The sequence below is a fragment of the Rhinolophus sinicus genome, chromosome 13, assembly GCF_057876585.1.
Source record: "Rhinolophus sinicus isolate RSI-liver-muscle chromosome 13, RSI-T2T, whole genome shotgun sequence".
NCBI classification, from domain to species: Eukaryota; Metazoa; Chordata; class Mammalia; order Chiroptera; family Rhinolophidae; genus Rhinolophus; species Rhinolophus sinicus.
In genome coordinates, this window is record NC_142513.1 from 21,782,366 (window position 1) to 21,796,148 (window position 13,783).

At 48.4% G+C, this 13,783-nt stretch overlaps 1 protein-coding gene across 8 annotated transcripts in view; it reads right to left on the minus strand.

The window, feature by feature from the left end:
- The window catches only part of DNMT3B (DNA methyltransferase 3 beta), a 39,084-nt gene that overhangs the window by 14,502 nt on the left and 10,799 nt on the right, over nt 1-13,783 (minus strand). For 2 of the 8 annotated variants that reach the window (XM_019748534.3, XM_019748535.3), the window contains exons 2-9: nt 10,600-10,762; nt 9,542-9,603; nt 7,382-7,489; nt 6,335-6,460; nt 5,448-5,654; nt 4,336-4,494; nt 2,023-2,130; nt 943-1,087 (exon numbers count right to left, since the gene is read on the minus strand). In XM_019748534.3, coding sequence (XP_019604093.3) covers nt 943-1,087; nt 2,023-2,130; nt 4,336-4,494; nt 5,448-5,654; nt 6,335-6,460; nt 7,382-7,489; nt 9,542-9,603; nt 10,600-10,762 — 1,078 coding nt within the window. Of the gene's footprint in view, nt 1-942; nt 1,088-2,022; nt 2,131-4,335; nt 4,495-5,447; nt 5,655-6,334; nt 6,461-7,381; nt 7,490-9,541; nt 9,604-10,599; nt 10,763-10,948; nt 11,220-12,048; nt 12,846-13,783 lie in introns of those variants that run through there. The other 6 variants (XM_074317490.2, XM_074317491.2, XM_088789200.1 and 3 more) reach the window with 5 other exon arrangements.

A 13,783-nucleotide genomic window follows, 5' to 3' on the forward strand; every position in this document is an offset into this window, starting at 1 on the left:
TTAAAACTCATAAGGACCCTTTAGTGACAACATGACATTTGACAATGCTTATATGATTTAATACTGTGAAATAAAGGGAAAGCAGAAATCCAACTCGTGTACAGAAAAAGGTGAAAAGATGTGCACACCCAACAAAGTGCAGCTGGATAGAGGCCTTGTGAGGCCAGAGAGTGAAGGGGTGGGTGAGAGTTCAGGCTGAGATTTCTTTCCCAGTGACCACTGTATATGCAAAGAAATTGAAAGAAAGTGCAGAGAAAACTGTCAAAAGATATTCAAAAAGATGGGAAGGGAATACCGTATTTCCTTGATTCTAAGTTCCCACTGCCTGCACGACGCACCTTCGACTTATTAACCACTTTTTTGGGGGGTCGGGGGGGACAAAACAAAACAGAGAACACTCTTGTTAAAGGTATGAATTAGAAGACAAATCCTGGATTTCAGGCATCCCAGATTTCCAAAAAGTGACAATCTTAAACTACACATATCTTATAATGGAGGAAATATGGTATTGATCAAAATGTTAGGATGGGTGATGCCACTTTCTGAATGGAGGTGGGTTATGGTTTGGGGATTTTTGTTTTAAAACACTTGCTAACTTTTCCCCAATGAGCAGAGCGTAATTATTTTTTCCTTTTAAAAGAAAAGGTGCTAGTGAAGATTCATTCGGTCTTGATTTCCTGTTTACTCAAGTTTTCAGAACACAATCAAGTCCAAACTACATGTACTTGACCTTTAGCAGGCAAGTGACCAGGGAAGCTGGAAAAGCCTGGGCTGTTTGTTTTCCCATAGCCCTCTGGGTTCACAGGGTGGAAAAGTGGGTCTCCAGGACCAACTGGATGCCAGAAAGCGGGGGTAAGGTGAGGGGCACAGGGGTGGCTGCATCTCCCAAGGGTGTTCCCAGCATCAGTGACAGTTGGTATTGCCACAGGGACCCATTCCCACCTGGTTGCTTGTTGTTGGGTTTGAGGCCCTCAATCCCAGTAGGCCTGAAGCCCCCATGGGCCCACTCCAACATGGGCTTCAGCTGGTCCTCCAATGAGTCTCCGGGGCCGCTGGGGAAGGTCTTGCCAGCCCGCACCCTGGCTTTCTGGTGAGATAAAGGCGAGTCTGTGATGAACAGGAGGGGTGGGTGCTCGCCAGGCCGCACCCAGGGATTCCCTCCAGCTGGGCCCTGCATTCCCCTTCACACTGGGCCCTTTCATAGCCAGGCAGCTGTCCTGAGCTGTGGTATGTGACAGGGAGGAACAGCCTGTGCAGGAAGACAGGGAAGAGGCCTTGGGGGAAGAGTGAAGTCTTTCCACGAAGGCACCAAATGTGACCTCTTCTACGCAGAGAACCTGAGTGGACAGCTCCCCCTCAAAAGGCAGCGGAGCAGACTTTAGCTCTGCTACTTTTAGTTATAGAAGTATCACCTCTGAAAAAGCTCCAGATTTCTTGTTTTATTTCCCCAATGAAGATGAGGAGGTGTAGAGTGTGAAGTTCTATTTCAGAAATACCACAAGGATTTACGTATCTAATTAAGCACAGAGGCTGGATCATAAATGCTGGACAAAGGCTACTGATCTTTGCAGTGACCTTCACCCCAAGTCAAAGTAGAGGGAAGGACAGAGCCTGACGGATCCCGCAGCCAAGCGGAAAAGGCAGCTGGGCTCAGCTGCTGCCCCGTCTTGGCCTTGAACCTCACCACGTAAAGTCTTTGACAGCTCTGGAAAATCATGAATTCACTGATGTGACCCTTGTCCCCCACTTCCTAGTGTTCCCTCCTTCCTCATTCAGTCAGCAATACCGACAGCCACCAGGTAGAAGCTGAGGTAGACCTAGAAGTCGTAGGGAAGTCTCAAATCCCTTCCTTCCCTTCCCAGTCTGGCCCATCAGGCCAACATGTTTGCATTCACCTCCTGCCTGGTTACCCTGTCCCTTCTAAGCCATCGTTGGCCACCCCGGCCGGAGCTGACTTTCTGTATGTCTCTTGCCTTAACCCTGCTCTTGGGGCCAGGCCCTCACCACCCACCACCGTGTTACCTCCAGAGCGTGGTACATGGCCTTCCTGTAAGAGACCAGCTTATTGAAAGTCGCCAGGTTAAAGTGCTGGCTAAACAGCCCCAGGGCCACCAGCTTATCAGCAGAGACCTAAGAGAGAAAACCACCATCAGCATCCACCGGGGGTGCCGTGTATTTCTCATAGGGTTATTCCTGGGGATCAAAGTTCACAGATGCAAAGGGGAAAAGAAAAAAGGAGAAAATAGAAATAGAACTGGTACACAGACTACTGATGTACCCTATGGCCAGAAGCATGGGGGATGACACTCCCAGCATGAGCAAGTGTGCTGTTCCAAATGGATACAATTAGATGTACCCTGTATCTGTGTATATTTTAAGAACAAATGACCCACATGGTCCCTGGTGTGGGCTCCCACTTGCAATTTGCTGCAGATGCTCCAACATCGGGGGTTTTGCACTTGTTCTTCCTTCCTTCGTGAGGGTGACAAATAGCTGTGATTACTTTACTATTTCGCCTTCTATTAATTGAGCTCATTTAATGTATTGTTTAGAGAACAGTGCTTGGCACAGAATAAGCACTTTTTAGTTATTGTCACTTGTTGATATCTGCCTTCCACTGGGGCTAAAGATCTATATATTCTACAAGTCTCATGCCCAGTTCCAGGGTATATGTGAACTAATTCAATGGGCTACAAGTGGGAAGGGGTGAAACTGGGTACTCAGGGATGCTGATCCGAACAGAAAGACAGATATGATGCTTTGTTTTCCACATTAGGTGCTCGCACTCATGCTAACCTCCATTTTGCACTTCTAAGTGTGACCTCCCACGAGGGAGTGTTGCCACCATTGGTGAGAAGAAACTGGGGCTCAACACAGTTGAGGCGCCGTTCCCAACACCAAACTCTTCCAATGTAACATATGGGCTAAACACCAGACCCCACATTGTAATCCTCTCCCATGATGCTAACAGCACCCCACTTCATCTTATTTGCATCAGACCCAGTCTTGCAAAGTGCATTTTATGTCTTACTGGGCCAAAGCAATGAAACAATCCATGGTTTTTCATTTCAAAGAAGTCATTGCTCACATCCCTGCAATTAGATGCTTCAAGGGAGAGTGTAGGCCTGGACGTTTGTCCTTCTGCTCCCTCTGCTGGCCAACGGGGGCATCAGCATGCAGGGAGACTCCAAGTCATATTCCTGCCCTTCGGGAACTTCAATGTTGATATGAATCGCCCCAAAGAAACCCAATTCATGGAAAAACCGGAACCTCAAATTGAAGCTGAATCTCACAAACGTACTCGATGGTCCTTCATTCCCACCCCTGCTTCCATCCTGGCCCAGCTTGCTCTGTGTTCTCACCTCACATTAGGAAATGCCGAGGGTTGGAAGAACATTTCAGTAAGAGACCATCTCAGAAAAAGTACTGCCTGCACTATTCTTATCAAAACTTGGACTCTCAGCGGTGGCAGGATAGCTCAGTTGGTTAAAGCGCGAGCTCTCAACAAGGTTGCTGGTTCAATTCCCACATGGGATAGATGTCGACTGGAGTTGGAGCTGAGCTGCACCCTCCATAACTAAACTGAAGGACAACGACTTGGAGCTGATGGGCCCTGGAGAAACACACTGTTCCCCAATATTCCCCAATAAAATTTAAAAAAAAGAAAATCCAATAAAACTTGGACTCTCAGAATGTGTCTTCAGAATGTGCCTTCAAAATGTGCCTTCAAACAGAGTATAAGAATCAAAACAGCCTAATGCATGTCCAATACTTGCTCTTATCCGACAGACTCATCAAGAAAGATGAAATTCAAATGGCCAATATCAGTAATCAAGAAACCCTGAGATAACCAACTCTGAGAAGAAAGTTTTCCTAATTGTCACCAGGCAACTCGAGACCCATCTGCAGGCCCAGTCAGAAGAACCTCTCCCCCCACCTCCCCAGGGCTAAATGAGGCTCAGAGGCAGAGTCCATCCTTCCTGTCTCTTCCAAGTTCTCCATTAAACACCCAAGAGGCTGCTCCTGACCCCTCAGAATCCATACCGGTGACTCTGCCCCAGAGAAATAAAACAGAATCCAAGTGGTCATGAACCCATAAGACTTGGCAGCTTTGTCTCCTGTAAAAGTACACTGAGATCTGAGCCCCCAAAGAACCTATGTGTCTGTTTAAGTCAGTTAACAAGAGAAGTTTTTGTCCTTCCTCCTAGACACACAGCCTTATCCATCCAGAGAAAACAAGCACAGGCCATTATCTTAAGGGCAACTGCAAAAGGGAGGGATGGAAAAGGCTGCCCTTCTGCAGGCCCATGAAAGCCTACCTTACCCTGGACTCACCTCAGAGAACTTGCCATCACCAAACCACTGGACCCACCGCATGCCAGACATGGCCTGGCGCTTGGAGGTGGCCTTCCAAGATACCACCATGGCAGGCCACCAGGAGAAGCCCTTGATCTTTCCCCATACGAGGTCCCCTATTCCAAACTCCTTCCCATCCTGGAAGATAAACCACATGAAGGAATGAATCCCAATGAGACAAGCCAGCCAGGTTGAGGAAGAATCTTACCCACCCCATGGACCTGTGATGGCAACTGCCTCCCAGTCCCACTTAGGGCTTCCTACAAGTGCCCGGCAGGGCTCCTCAGGAAATTATCTGTCTGCCTCCCACATTTCATGGTTGGAAAACTATGTGAGAATAAAGGGCAGTGGATGGGTAGGATTGGTTGTTTGATAGGAACATGGGGTTTATTATATTAGATCTGTAACATTTAACCTAGGAATGAAAGACGTCAACTTTCTGAAATAAAAGTGAAATGATGACAAACACCTGAATATTCCCACCACAAGCCATCAGATAGGCTATTATAAAGCCTCTCAAATGCTTTAAAAATTATTTGGTCATTTGCGCATAAACTTGCCATAATGTCAGGTGCCCATGAAAACATGTGAACTATTAAACTGTATCTATAGTATGATCTACGCTAAAGTACCGTACCTAGAGAAAAGGATTTCTACACAATATATGGGTATATACGTATGTACTACATATATATGCAGCAATGCTTAAGTGAAAACAAACAAGCTCAACTAGTTAATTATAAACAAAACACTAGATGGATTATACGATACAGTGGATTAGACACGGAAGTGAGCCAAGTCTAATTCCTAATAAGTGAAAAGCCAATCAAAAGCGGTATGTATACTATGAGCAGAATCATGTATTATGTATATAAAACACATAGTTTCTAGGTACAAGTATGTAATGTTCAGAAAAATCAGGTGCTTGAGTTATGTCATGGAGGTAAGTAGGGTGAAGAATCATATTACATGTGAAAAATTACACTTGGAGAATGAATTCAAATATTACGCTAAAAGCAACAAAACTGTAGTGACAATCCCCTTTGGGTAACAGTTTGCTTTGCTCTATATTCAGCCCTTCCTGGTGGTACCTGATACTCGGTGCCATCTGCGTCTCTGCCCTCTGTGTCCACCTGTGGGGAGTCCAAGCTCTCCTGATGGCTGTCCTGAGCCAAGTGATTGTAAGGGGTACTGCTGCTCTGGGGAATCACGTCATCTGTGAGGTCGATGGTGAGGTAGAGGCCGTCAGGGGATGGCCACGGTGTGCCTGCCGATGACGCTGCACGCCGCCTCAGGGACTGTGAACAGAAGGACATATAGCTTAGGCCACAGCAAACCAGGTGGATGACCAGAGACCAGTGGCACCACCAACTGCTTCCCAGCCGAGCAGAAAGAGTGAAAATGTAAGTTAAGGAGTACAGAGACCACCACGAATGCTTTTCCAGGACCAAGCATCCCTTAAGTGGTGGGAGAAAGCCACTCCCAGCAAAACAGAGACAGAGTCAAGCACAAAGGCATAATAATGATGAGTGATGCCAAACGGTTCAGAGAACCAAGCTCAGACAGCGCCACTGGTTTCCTAAGTGCTTACTGTGTGCCCAACCTTGGCACAGGAGTGGAGAGTTGCCGTAACCCTTGGGGCTGCCTCAAGACAGTCAATGAAGATACTAGAGAGACAAGACATTTCTGGAAATCAGTGGTTTAGAGCTCATTTCCTAGGAGGGGCAAGAATCCAGCAATTCTTGCATTCCCACCACAGTTCCATCCAGGATCAGGCCAGGAGAGAAGTCATCAGGTTTAAGAGAAGCTTACCCAGCACCCAGGAAAGAAAGGAAAGGCAGGAAGACCCTGAAAAGGAGAGACATGTGAAGAACAGAAGCGGGTTAGAGTCATGGATCGGCCACTTTCGGTGGTGCAGTGAGAGGAAGATCTTCCAATTAGAGGCAGGGGACAGGGGTCAGAGCGTCCGGGAACCAACCCTGGTAGCTGAGAACTCCACGGGGGACTCGTCCACGTGATTGCGGACCTGCCGGCCTCGGGTGGAACGGAGGAAGGGTCTGTACCTCTCCCGGCTGGAGGCACTGTTGTGATTTCGGGTTCGGACCTGGAAGCAAGAGAGGATAAGCACGAGGCCTTTGGTGAGTGCAGGCACGGGGTTTGGGGCAGGGGCCGAAAGGACTGGGCTTGACAGGCAGCCTCAGGTCAGAAGTGCATGAGGTGGTTCAGTAGTGGGGGGGCTCTGGGCTGGTAACTTCCCACCCAGAAACTCATTAGTTCGTGCAACAAGGGGGTAGTAGGGTGGCCAGCAAGGCAGCCGGACAATTCACAGCAGAGCCCACTGCCTGTCACAGCTGACACTGGCACCTGCAAATTGAACCGAGAAGTAAAATCCAAGTTTACTCTAAACCAAATTTTTTTTTTCCAAAAAGCATTAGACTAATTGCATTCTTCAGGAAGGTACTGGATCCTCAAGATGGATAAGAAACCCTTAGGCTTCTTTCTCAAAATGCCATGAACTTGAGCGTTGCCAACCTGTATTCAAATACTACACATAAGAGTTAATGTTGAACCTTGGGTAAGCTATGAGAATCTTCTCTCATCTGTAAAAAAAAAAAAAAGGAGGGAATGATACATATTATATCCTAGTAGAGTGTGATCATAAACTGCACCTGCAATGGTCATTAAGTGATAGTTGGCTCTCTAACTGAAGACTGGTTGACCATGAGCAACAAATACTTTCCCATTTCTAGATCTCTAAGTCACCGAAGTGACTCCCACAAGTAACTGGCACTGACCCATCCACTGGCCAACTCTATCACCCTGGGGCACTTCTAAGAGTTTTAAAACTGCCGTGCGAAAAAAATATCTTCACAATGATAGTTCATGAGGCTTGCTGTCATTTTTCCAATTTGAAAACATCTGTTCACCTCTCTCTTCAAAGCCCCTCCAGGGAGATCCAAGACATGTTTTTCTATACAGGACTATGAGTGGTTGGAGGTGCCTTGGCTCTGGGGTGGGGACTTACAGCTGGGCTTTCAGACCGAGTTCTGGTTTCACGGAAGAGTTTTGGCATCACTGGAGTGTCAGAGCGATCTCCATCTTCCCCTTCGCCATCTCCATCGCCCGTCAGATCCTTTATAAATGAAACATTATGAGCGTCAGGATGTCATTAAGTCATATAACCAATAGTTTAAAAATGAAGCGTCGGGCCAGCCAGGTGGCTCAGGAGGTTGGAGCTCCGTGCTCCTAACTCCGAAGGCTGCCGGTTTGAATCCCACATGGGCCAGTGGGCTCTCAACCACAAGGTTGCCAGTTCAACTCCTTGAGTCCCGCAAGGGATGGTGGGCAGGGCCTCTTCAACTAAGATTGAACACGGCACCTTGAGCTGAGCTGCCCCTGAGCTCCCGGATGGCTCAGTTGGTTGGAGCGCATCCTCTCAACCACAAGGTTGCCGGTTCGACTCCCGCAAGGGATGTTGGGCTGCGACTCTGCAACTAGCAACAGCAACTGGACCTGGAGCTGAGCTGCGCCCTCCACAACTACGACTGAAAGGACAACAACTTGAAGCTGAATGGCACCCTCCACAACTAAGATTGAAAGGACAACAACTTGACTTGGAAAATAAAAAAGTCCTGGAAGTACACACCTGTTCCCCAATAAAGTCCTGCTCCCCTTCCCCAATTAAAAAAAAAAAAAAAAAAAAAATGAAGCATCAATCATGTTTAAAACCAATCTTAGTATTGCTCCGAGACCTAAAAATATTTTCAACTACCTCATTTTATTCCAAAAGATTTTACAATGGGATCACACCACAGGATTCAAGAGATGGTTGCAACAAGATAAGCCCCAGTGGAATCAGAAAACCAAAGAAATGGTGTAGATGCAATCAATATGCATCATGAAGGCGTCTTCTGTGTCTACATCTTAGACCGATTTGGCTATGCTTAGCAGGGAGACCTGGTCAATTTTCACAATTAACAGTGCCTGGGAGTAATTATAGGCTCAAAAGGATGCTTCTTGATACAATGACCAGGAAAACTTGGCACCAATTCTGTGTCAAGTCACTAAGACCCCCCCACTACTGCACATCCCATGCAGCACACACCACACCAAAACCTGAGCACAAAAACTAGACCAGTGGTCACTGGCCCAACATCTGGCCAGAGTGTTAAGAACTTGACTTTTTACTTGCCAACTGTGTGACCTTGAGTCCATTCCTGTCTCTTTAAAGTTGGAACAACAGTATTTCCGATACAGCACAACAGGGTTACAGTGGGAATCAAAGCACGCTTCACCAAAGGCTGGGCACAGAGGCAGTGCTCAGACAGGAAATGTCATTACTGTGACTGGTAACGAACTACTAGAATAACTGTCCTGAGCCTCTGAGCCAGCCACACTCTCCCCATCATCTGGGTGCCCACTGGTTGCCCTCCAGCAGGACAAAACAAGAAGTATGAGATCAAGCTTTCATTTATCCATGATTTTGTCCCCAATAACTGACACTGGTTCTCTGAAAAAAGTAACCAAATTGACAAAACTTTGGTATGGTTAGTAAGAAAAGGCATACATAATGTCAGGAATTAAAAAAAAAAACATGGAAAAACTGTACCTTGGAAAAGAACTGACCAAGTAGAAACTTTAGTATTGCAGCAAGTATTAAAAGATTTTGCAGTGGTTGAAAAAAAAAAAAAAAAGATTCCCTAAAACAACACAGACAAGTTCTTTCCGATGTACGTCAAAACCAGACGCAGATATATTACACGAAATAAAACTATACATCCCTTCTATTCATGAATAGATGCTCAAAAGTAAATCAAATTCAAAATATACAATGACCAAGTTGGACGCATTCCAGAAATAAAAGAACAGTTTGACCCATTAGAAATTAATTGATCACCCAGATTGAGAAAAAAATAATTTCAAAAAATACACAGGAAGCATCTAGTAAAAAAGTTAATTTAGTAAAATAGGTGTTTATGATTTTAAAAAAAAAGTTGGCAATGTAACAGCAGCAAATGGCATCCTAACTGAGGTTGTTCAAAGCCCTCTGTGTGCCTAGCAGTATTCAAATTCGTCATTCAACAAGTATTTACTGGGTACCAGTTTAAGTAGGACTCATGTTCCCGGTTAATGAAAGCTAAAAGGAATCCTCTGAACCCTGAAAAAGGGAGAATAGAGCCTGTACCTGAGTATAACTTAGCAGGCTGGAGACCTCCCTCTTGGACAGTCGTGAGCTTGATCTGCGGCCTGTGGAGGAAAAGAGAACCCGAGTCTGTTTCGTGGAAGGGGCAGCCACCAGGTTGGACAGTAGCCATGTCTTCCTTTACTGATGGGCGGTCCTCTGTGGCCTCCTCTGTGGGCTATGGACTGCGATCTCACTAAACCCACTGGAATCCTCAGGAGTTAACTCCTAGCCCCTCAGTAACCATCGCTGCCTCCATGTATTCATTAAGGCAACAGTGCACAGGGCCAGGCACACAATAGGACCCAAAACAATACTGAAGGGTCTAGTGAGAGAAGGCATCGAATTCCTTCCAGAACTGTGCTGCCCAATTCAGTGGCCACTAACTACACTTACATGAACAATCCAGTGCCTGCCACATCAGCCACATTTCAAGTGCTCGCATGTGGCTAGTGACTATTGTAATGAATAATGCAGAAACAGAACACTAAACCCTCACAGAAAGTTCTACTGGACAGCACAGTTCAAGGAGTTCTCAACAGGATGGGACAATACTGGGCCTTTTTAACCAGCTGGGTTAGAAAATCTCAATGGGGAGGATAGGATCCCAGGTGATCTGACCTGGGAACTGGGGAGGGGAGGGTGGGGAAGGGAGCAAGCCTCAGCTCCTCCGCCCAGGGTATTTTTCTTCCCACACATTCAGTCCCAGTTGTGAGGCATCAGATGGGGTCCCACTGCAGAAGGGCCAAAGACCCCAGCCTATGCTGGGACCTCTTTCATCGTGACTGGAAAAGGACAGGGATCATCAGCTTGGTGTCACTTCCTCAGAGTCCCAGCTGAGGTGAGAGAAGGGAGGTTAGGGCCTGTGGCAGGGAAGAGAAATGGGCTTAGCTCTGCCTACATCCTCTTCCCTTCCCTGGAGGGTGTAGTGGAGGTTATCAGGGACCACACCCTCTCCCCACAACCTGCCTGCAGCCTACTTGGGAGGGAGTCTCATGGCCCATGTCCCAGCTGTGGTCCGCAGTGCCTGCCCCACCCCTCGCCCCCACAGGCCCGGCCACCTCTGATCTCGGGGGTGCTGACAGCCTCCAGGATCGGGGGTGAGGGCGCATCCTTGGAGTCAGAAGACTGGTCACTGCAGCCCCCATTGGTGATGATGGAGTCTTCCCTCCCGCTGGCGTCCTCCTCTCTGTTGAGTTGTCTGGTGTCTCCCTTCATTGTTTCCTGCAGGAGGGACCAGAATGGATAGGTTATCAGGGAAGCAAAGGCTCGAAGGGGACAGCACACCCCTAAACTTCCGACCAATGGTTTTACGTCCTCAGGCCAAGAGAGGTCCCAGGACATATTCTCAAGGTGATACTCCTGCCCAAAGACCCCACCCAGGCTGCCCCCCATAACCTGCCCCCTCACCAAACTCCGAGGCTCAGGACTTGGTTCCATGTGGCCAGGCGGCCTGAAGGCTCAGATGCCAGCACCCAGGACAGAGGAGGGGGGCTGGGCTGTGGTCTGAGGCTCAGGCTGCTCTGTGCAATTAGCCGGCCACTTCAAACAATGCCATTTAGGACCCGCCTGCCCCGGCCTGCCTGCCGCCAGCCTTGGTCCCCTCTGCCCCTGGCCCCCTCTCCCTGTCCAGCCTCCGCAGGGCCTCAGGAAGCCAGTGCATTATTTTCCCTCCTGACCCCTTTGTTTGCTCTCTCCCTTCCCCTCAATCTCCAGGTCCTCTTCCCACAGCCCCCTCCTCCCCCACAGAACAGCTTCTCTCTTCTCCATGGCAGCACAAGCCCCGCCTCACCCCAACCTCAGGGGCCCATTGGTCTGCTGGATTGTCGCTCACTCCCCTCCTCCCTCACCAGCTGGGGCTCAGAGTTCCAAGTTCCCAAGAAGGGAAGGGATGGAGGAAGCACAGGCAAAGGACTGGGGCAGTTAATAAGGGGCATGCTCCCCATCTGCTCCAGCCTCACCCCACTCTACGCCTTTGTCTCCCCACTGCTGCCCCTCCTGGTAACTGCATCATCACTAGGCTATTTAGCTAAGACCAGCTTAGGTCAGGTCTTCACCCATGGGTTCAAGAGCTGTGTGAACTTTAACCTGGCCCACTGCCCGCAACATTTGTTGTCTGTAAGAACCTTCACCTTTCTCACTTATTCCTAATGTCATTGTAGGACCATCTGATAGAAAAGGAAAACTGACACACATATGTGGCTAGTGTTCAAGGCCAAAACTCCCATCTAAGAGGTGGGGCTAAGGCAAAATTACAGTGTACGTACAGTGTGAGGCCCCCAGACTCCTATTTCTTAGTTTCCCCCAAACAGCTCCAGAGGTATTTGGTGCCACACCGATGGCTGGAACTCTGCTTGGGAAAAGGTTACCCAGCACATGGCTACCAAACTCCAGGCCTCTGCGTCACGTCTCAGGGCCTCACCACGCAGTGCCAGATGACCCACACTGCCAGATGACCCATACTAGCCGCCCAGGGTAGCTTCTAGAAGTTATAGCATCTAGGTACTTACCACACAGTGCCAGACGACCCACACTGCCAGATGACCCACGCTAACCTCACAGGGTACCTTCTAGAAGCATCATGTGGCTCCAGGGTTGCAGTGGTGATGCTGGTGCCATGTCCACCAGGGGGCGGTGTGGGACTCAGTCCTAAGGGGCCTGCAGCGCCCCCAGGCGGATTTCCAATGTCACGTGTGGGGGGGTCCCAATTCCATCCCCCAGGCGTGGGAGTAGGGCAACTAGATCTCTGCTATTCCAGATATGGCCCAAGGGCCAGCACCCTTGGAATCACCTGGCGGCTGATTAGAACTAAAGAATCTCAGGCACCATCCTAGACTTACTAAATCAGGATAGACATTTTCACAAGATCCCTGAGTCATTAATATGCAAGTTAAAGAAGCACTTTCCTGGTCATAAACGTATACGCTGACACATAGCACAATGTGGTATTTACCCCATGGGATCCGGGGTGTGCGGTTCCCAGTTCCTGGTCTATTTTCTCTCAACACACTGTTAAGGAATCTCACCAGCCCCAGGGCAAAGGAGTGTGTGGCCCAGCCTGATGAGCTACTTCTTAGCCCCTTTCACTCCTAAGCCCTGACCTGGAAGAACTGACCTATGGGCCAGTTCCTGTGAGGCCAAGCAGCCAGAATCCCAGAAAAACTGCTGGAGTGTAGTTCAAAGTAATAATTAATTTCCTGCATTTTGTTCCAGGCCAAACCAGTGAACTAAGTAACCTGGGTGGCCTGGCAGGAGATGGGAGGCTGGGCCACGGGGTACAAGACACCAGGAAGGTCCATGCGGAGCTCTGGGGAGGAAAAAGGGGTAGACAGGGTTTCTAGTCAGGAGCTGGCAGTACATCAGATGCTGAATGAAAGGGCATGACTTTCTCTTATCTGGGGGACCCAGGGTTCCCTCTAACAGCCCCTAACTGGGTCAATCAACTAGACAGTCCCAGGTAGAACCTGCAGCCCAGAACCAACAATGATTAACTACTTGGGCCTTCCCACAGAGCCTCAGCAGTGCCAACTTGTGCCACCAGCCTCCCCGAGGGACATGTGAACAGAGCACCTTCCCAAAGCCAGATCTCAATGCTCAGGAAAACTCTCCTGCCCCCAGAACCAGACTCATGGACCCTGGAGAAAGATTCAAGGAAGACAGCCAACCAACTATTAAGTGTCACCAGCTACCTGGGTGCCCTGGGGTGAACTGGGCAGGTAAAATACTCTTCCCATTTGCAAAACTCAATGTGATTTCATAAAAGAATTCCTTCTCTGTAGTTTTCATCACTCTGGGTTTGCGATGACATTGACTATCCTGGCTGCCTTACTGCCACAGCACACACCAGCATCCAGAACCCGCACCCGTGACTGAAAGATGCCCAGCTCAGCTCCTCTTCCTCATCCACACTCTACAGAGACAAATAAAGCCAGCCTTCAGGTGTGTACCTCTGCTTTTCCCTCAGTCTGGAAGCCCTCCCCTCTCCCTACCACATGCCTCCTTATTACTCAGACTTCAAACACCACATCTCAAAAGCCAGGAAGGCTTCTCTCATAGGCCTCTGCTTCAGGAAGCAACAATCTGGCCCTTCCCAAGTAAATACATAAATCCTCTAACCGGATAATTTTTTTCAGTGTTTACTACTATAGGCCAGGCACTCTTCTGTGCTTTACCTGTGTTAACTCATTTAACCCTTAAATGTGGTACATACTATTATCTCTATTTTACAGATGGGCAAACCGAGGC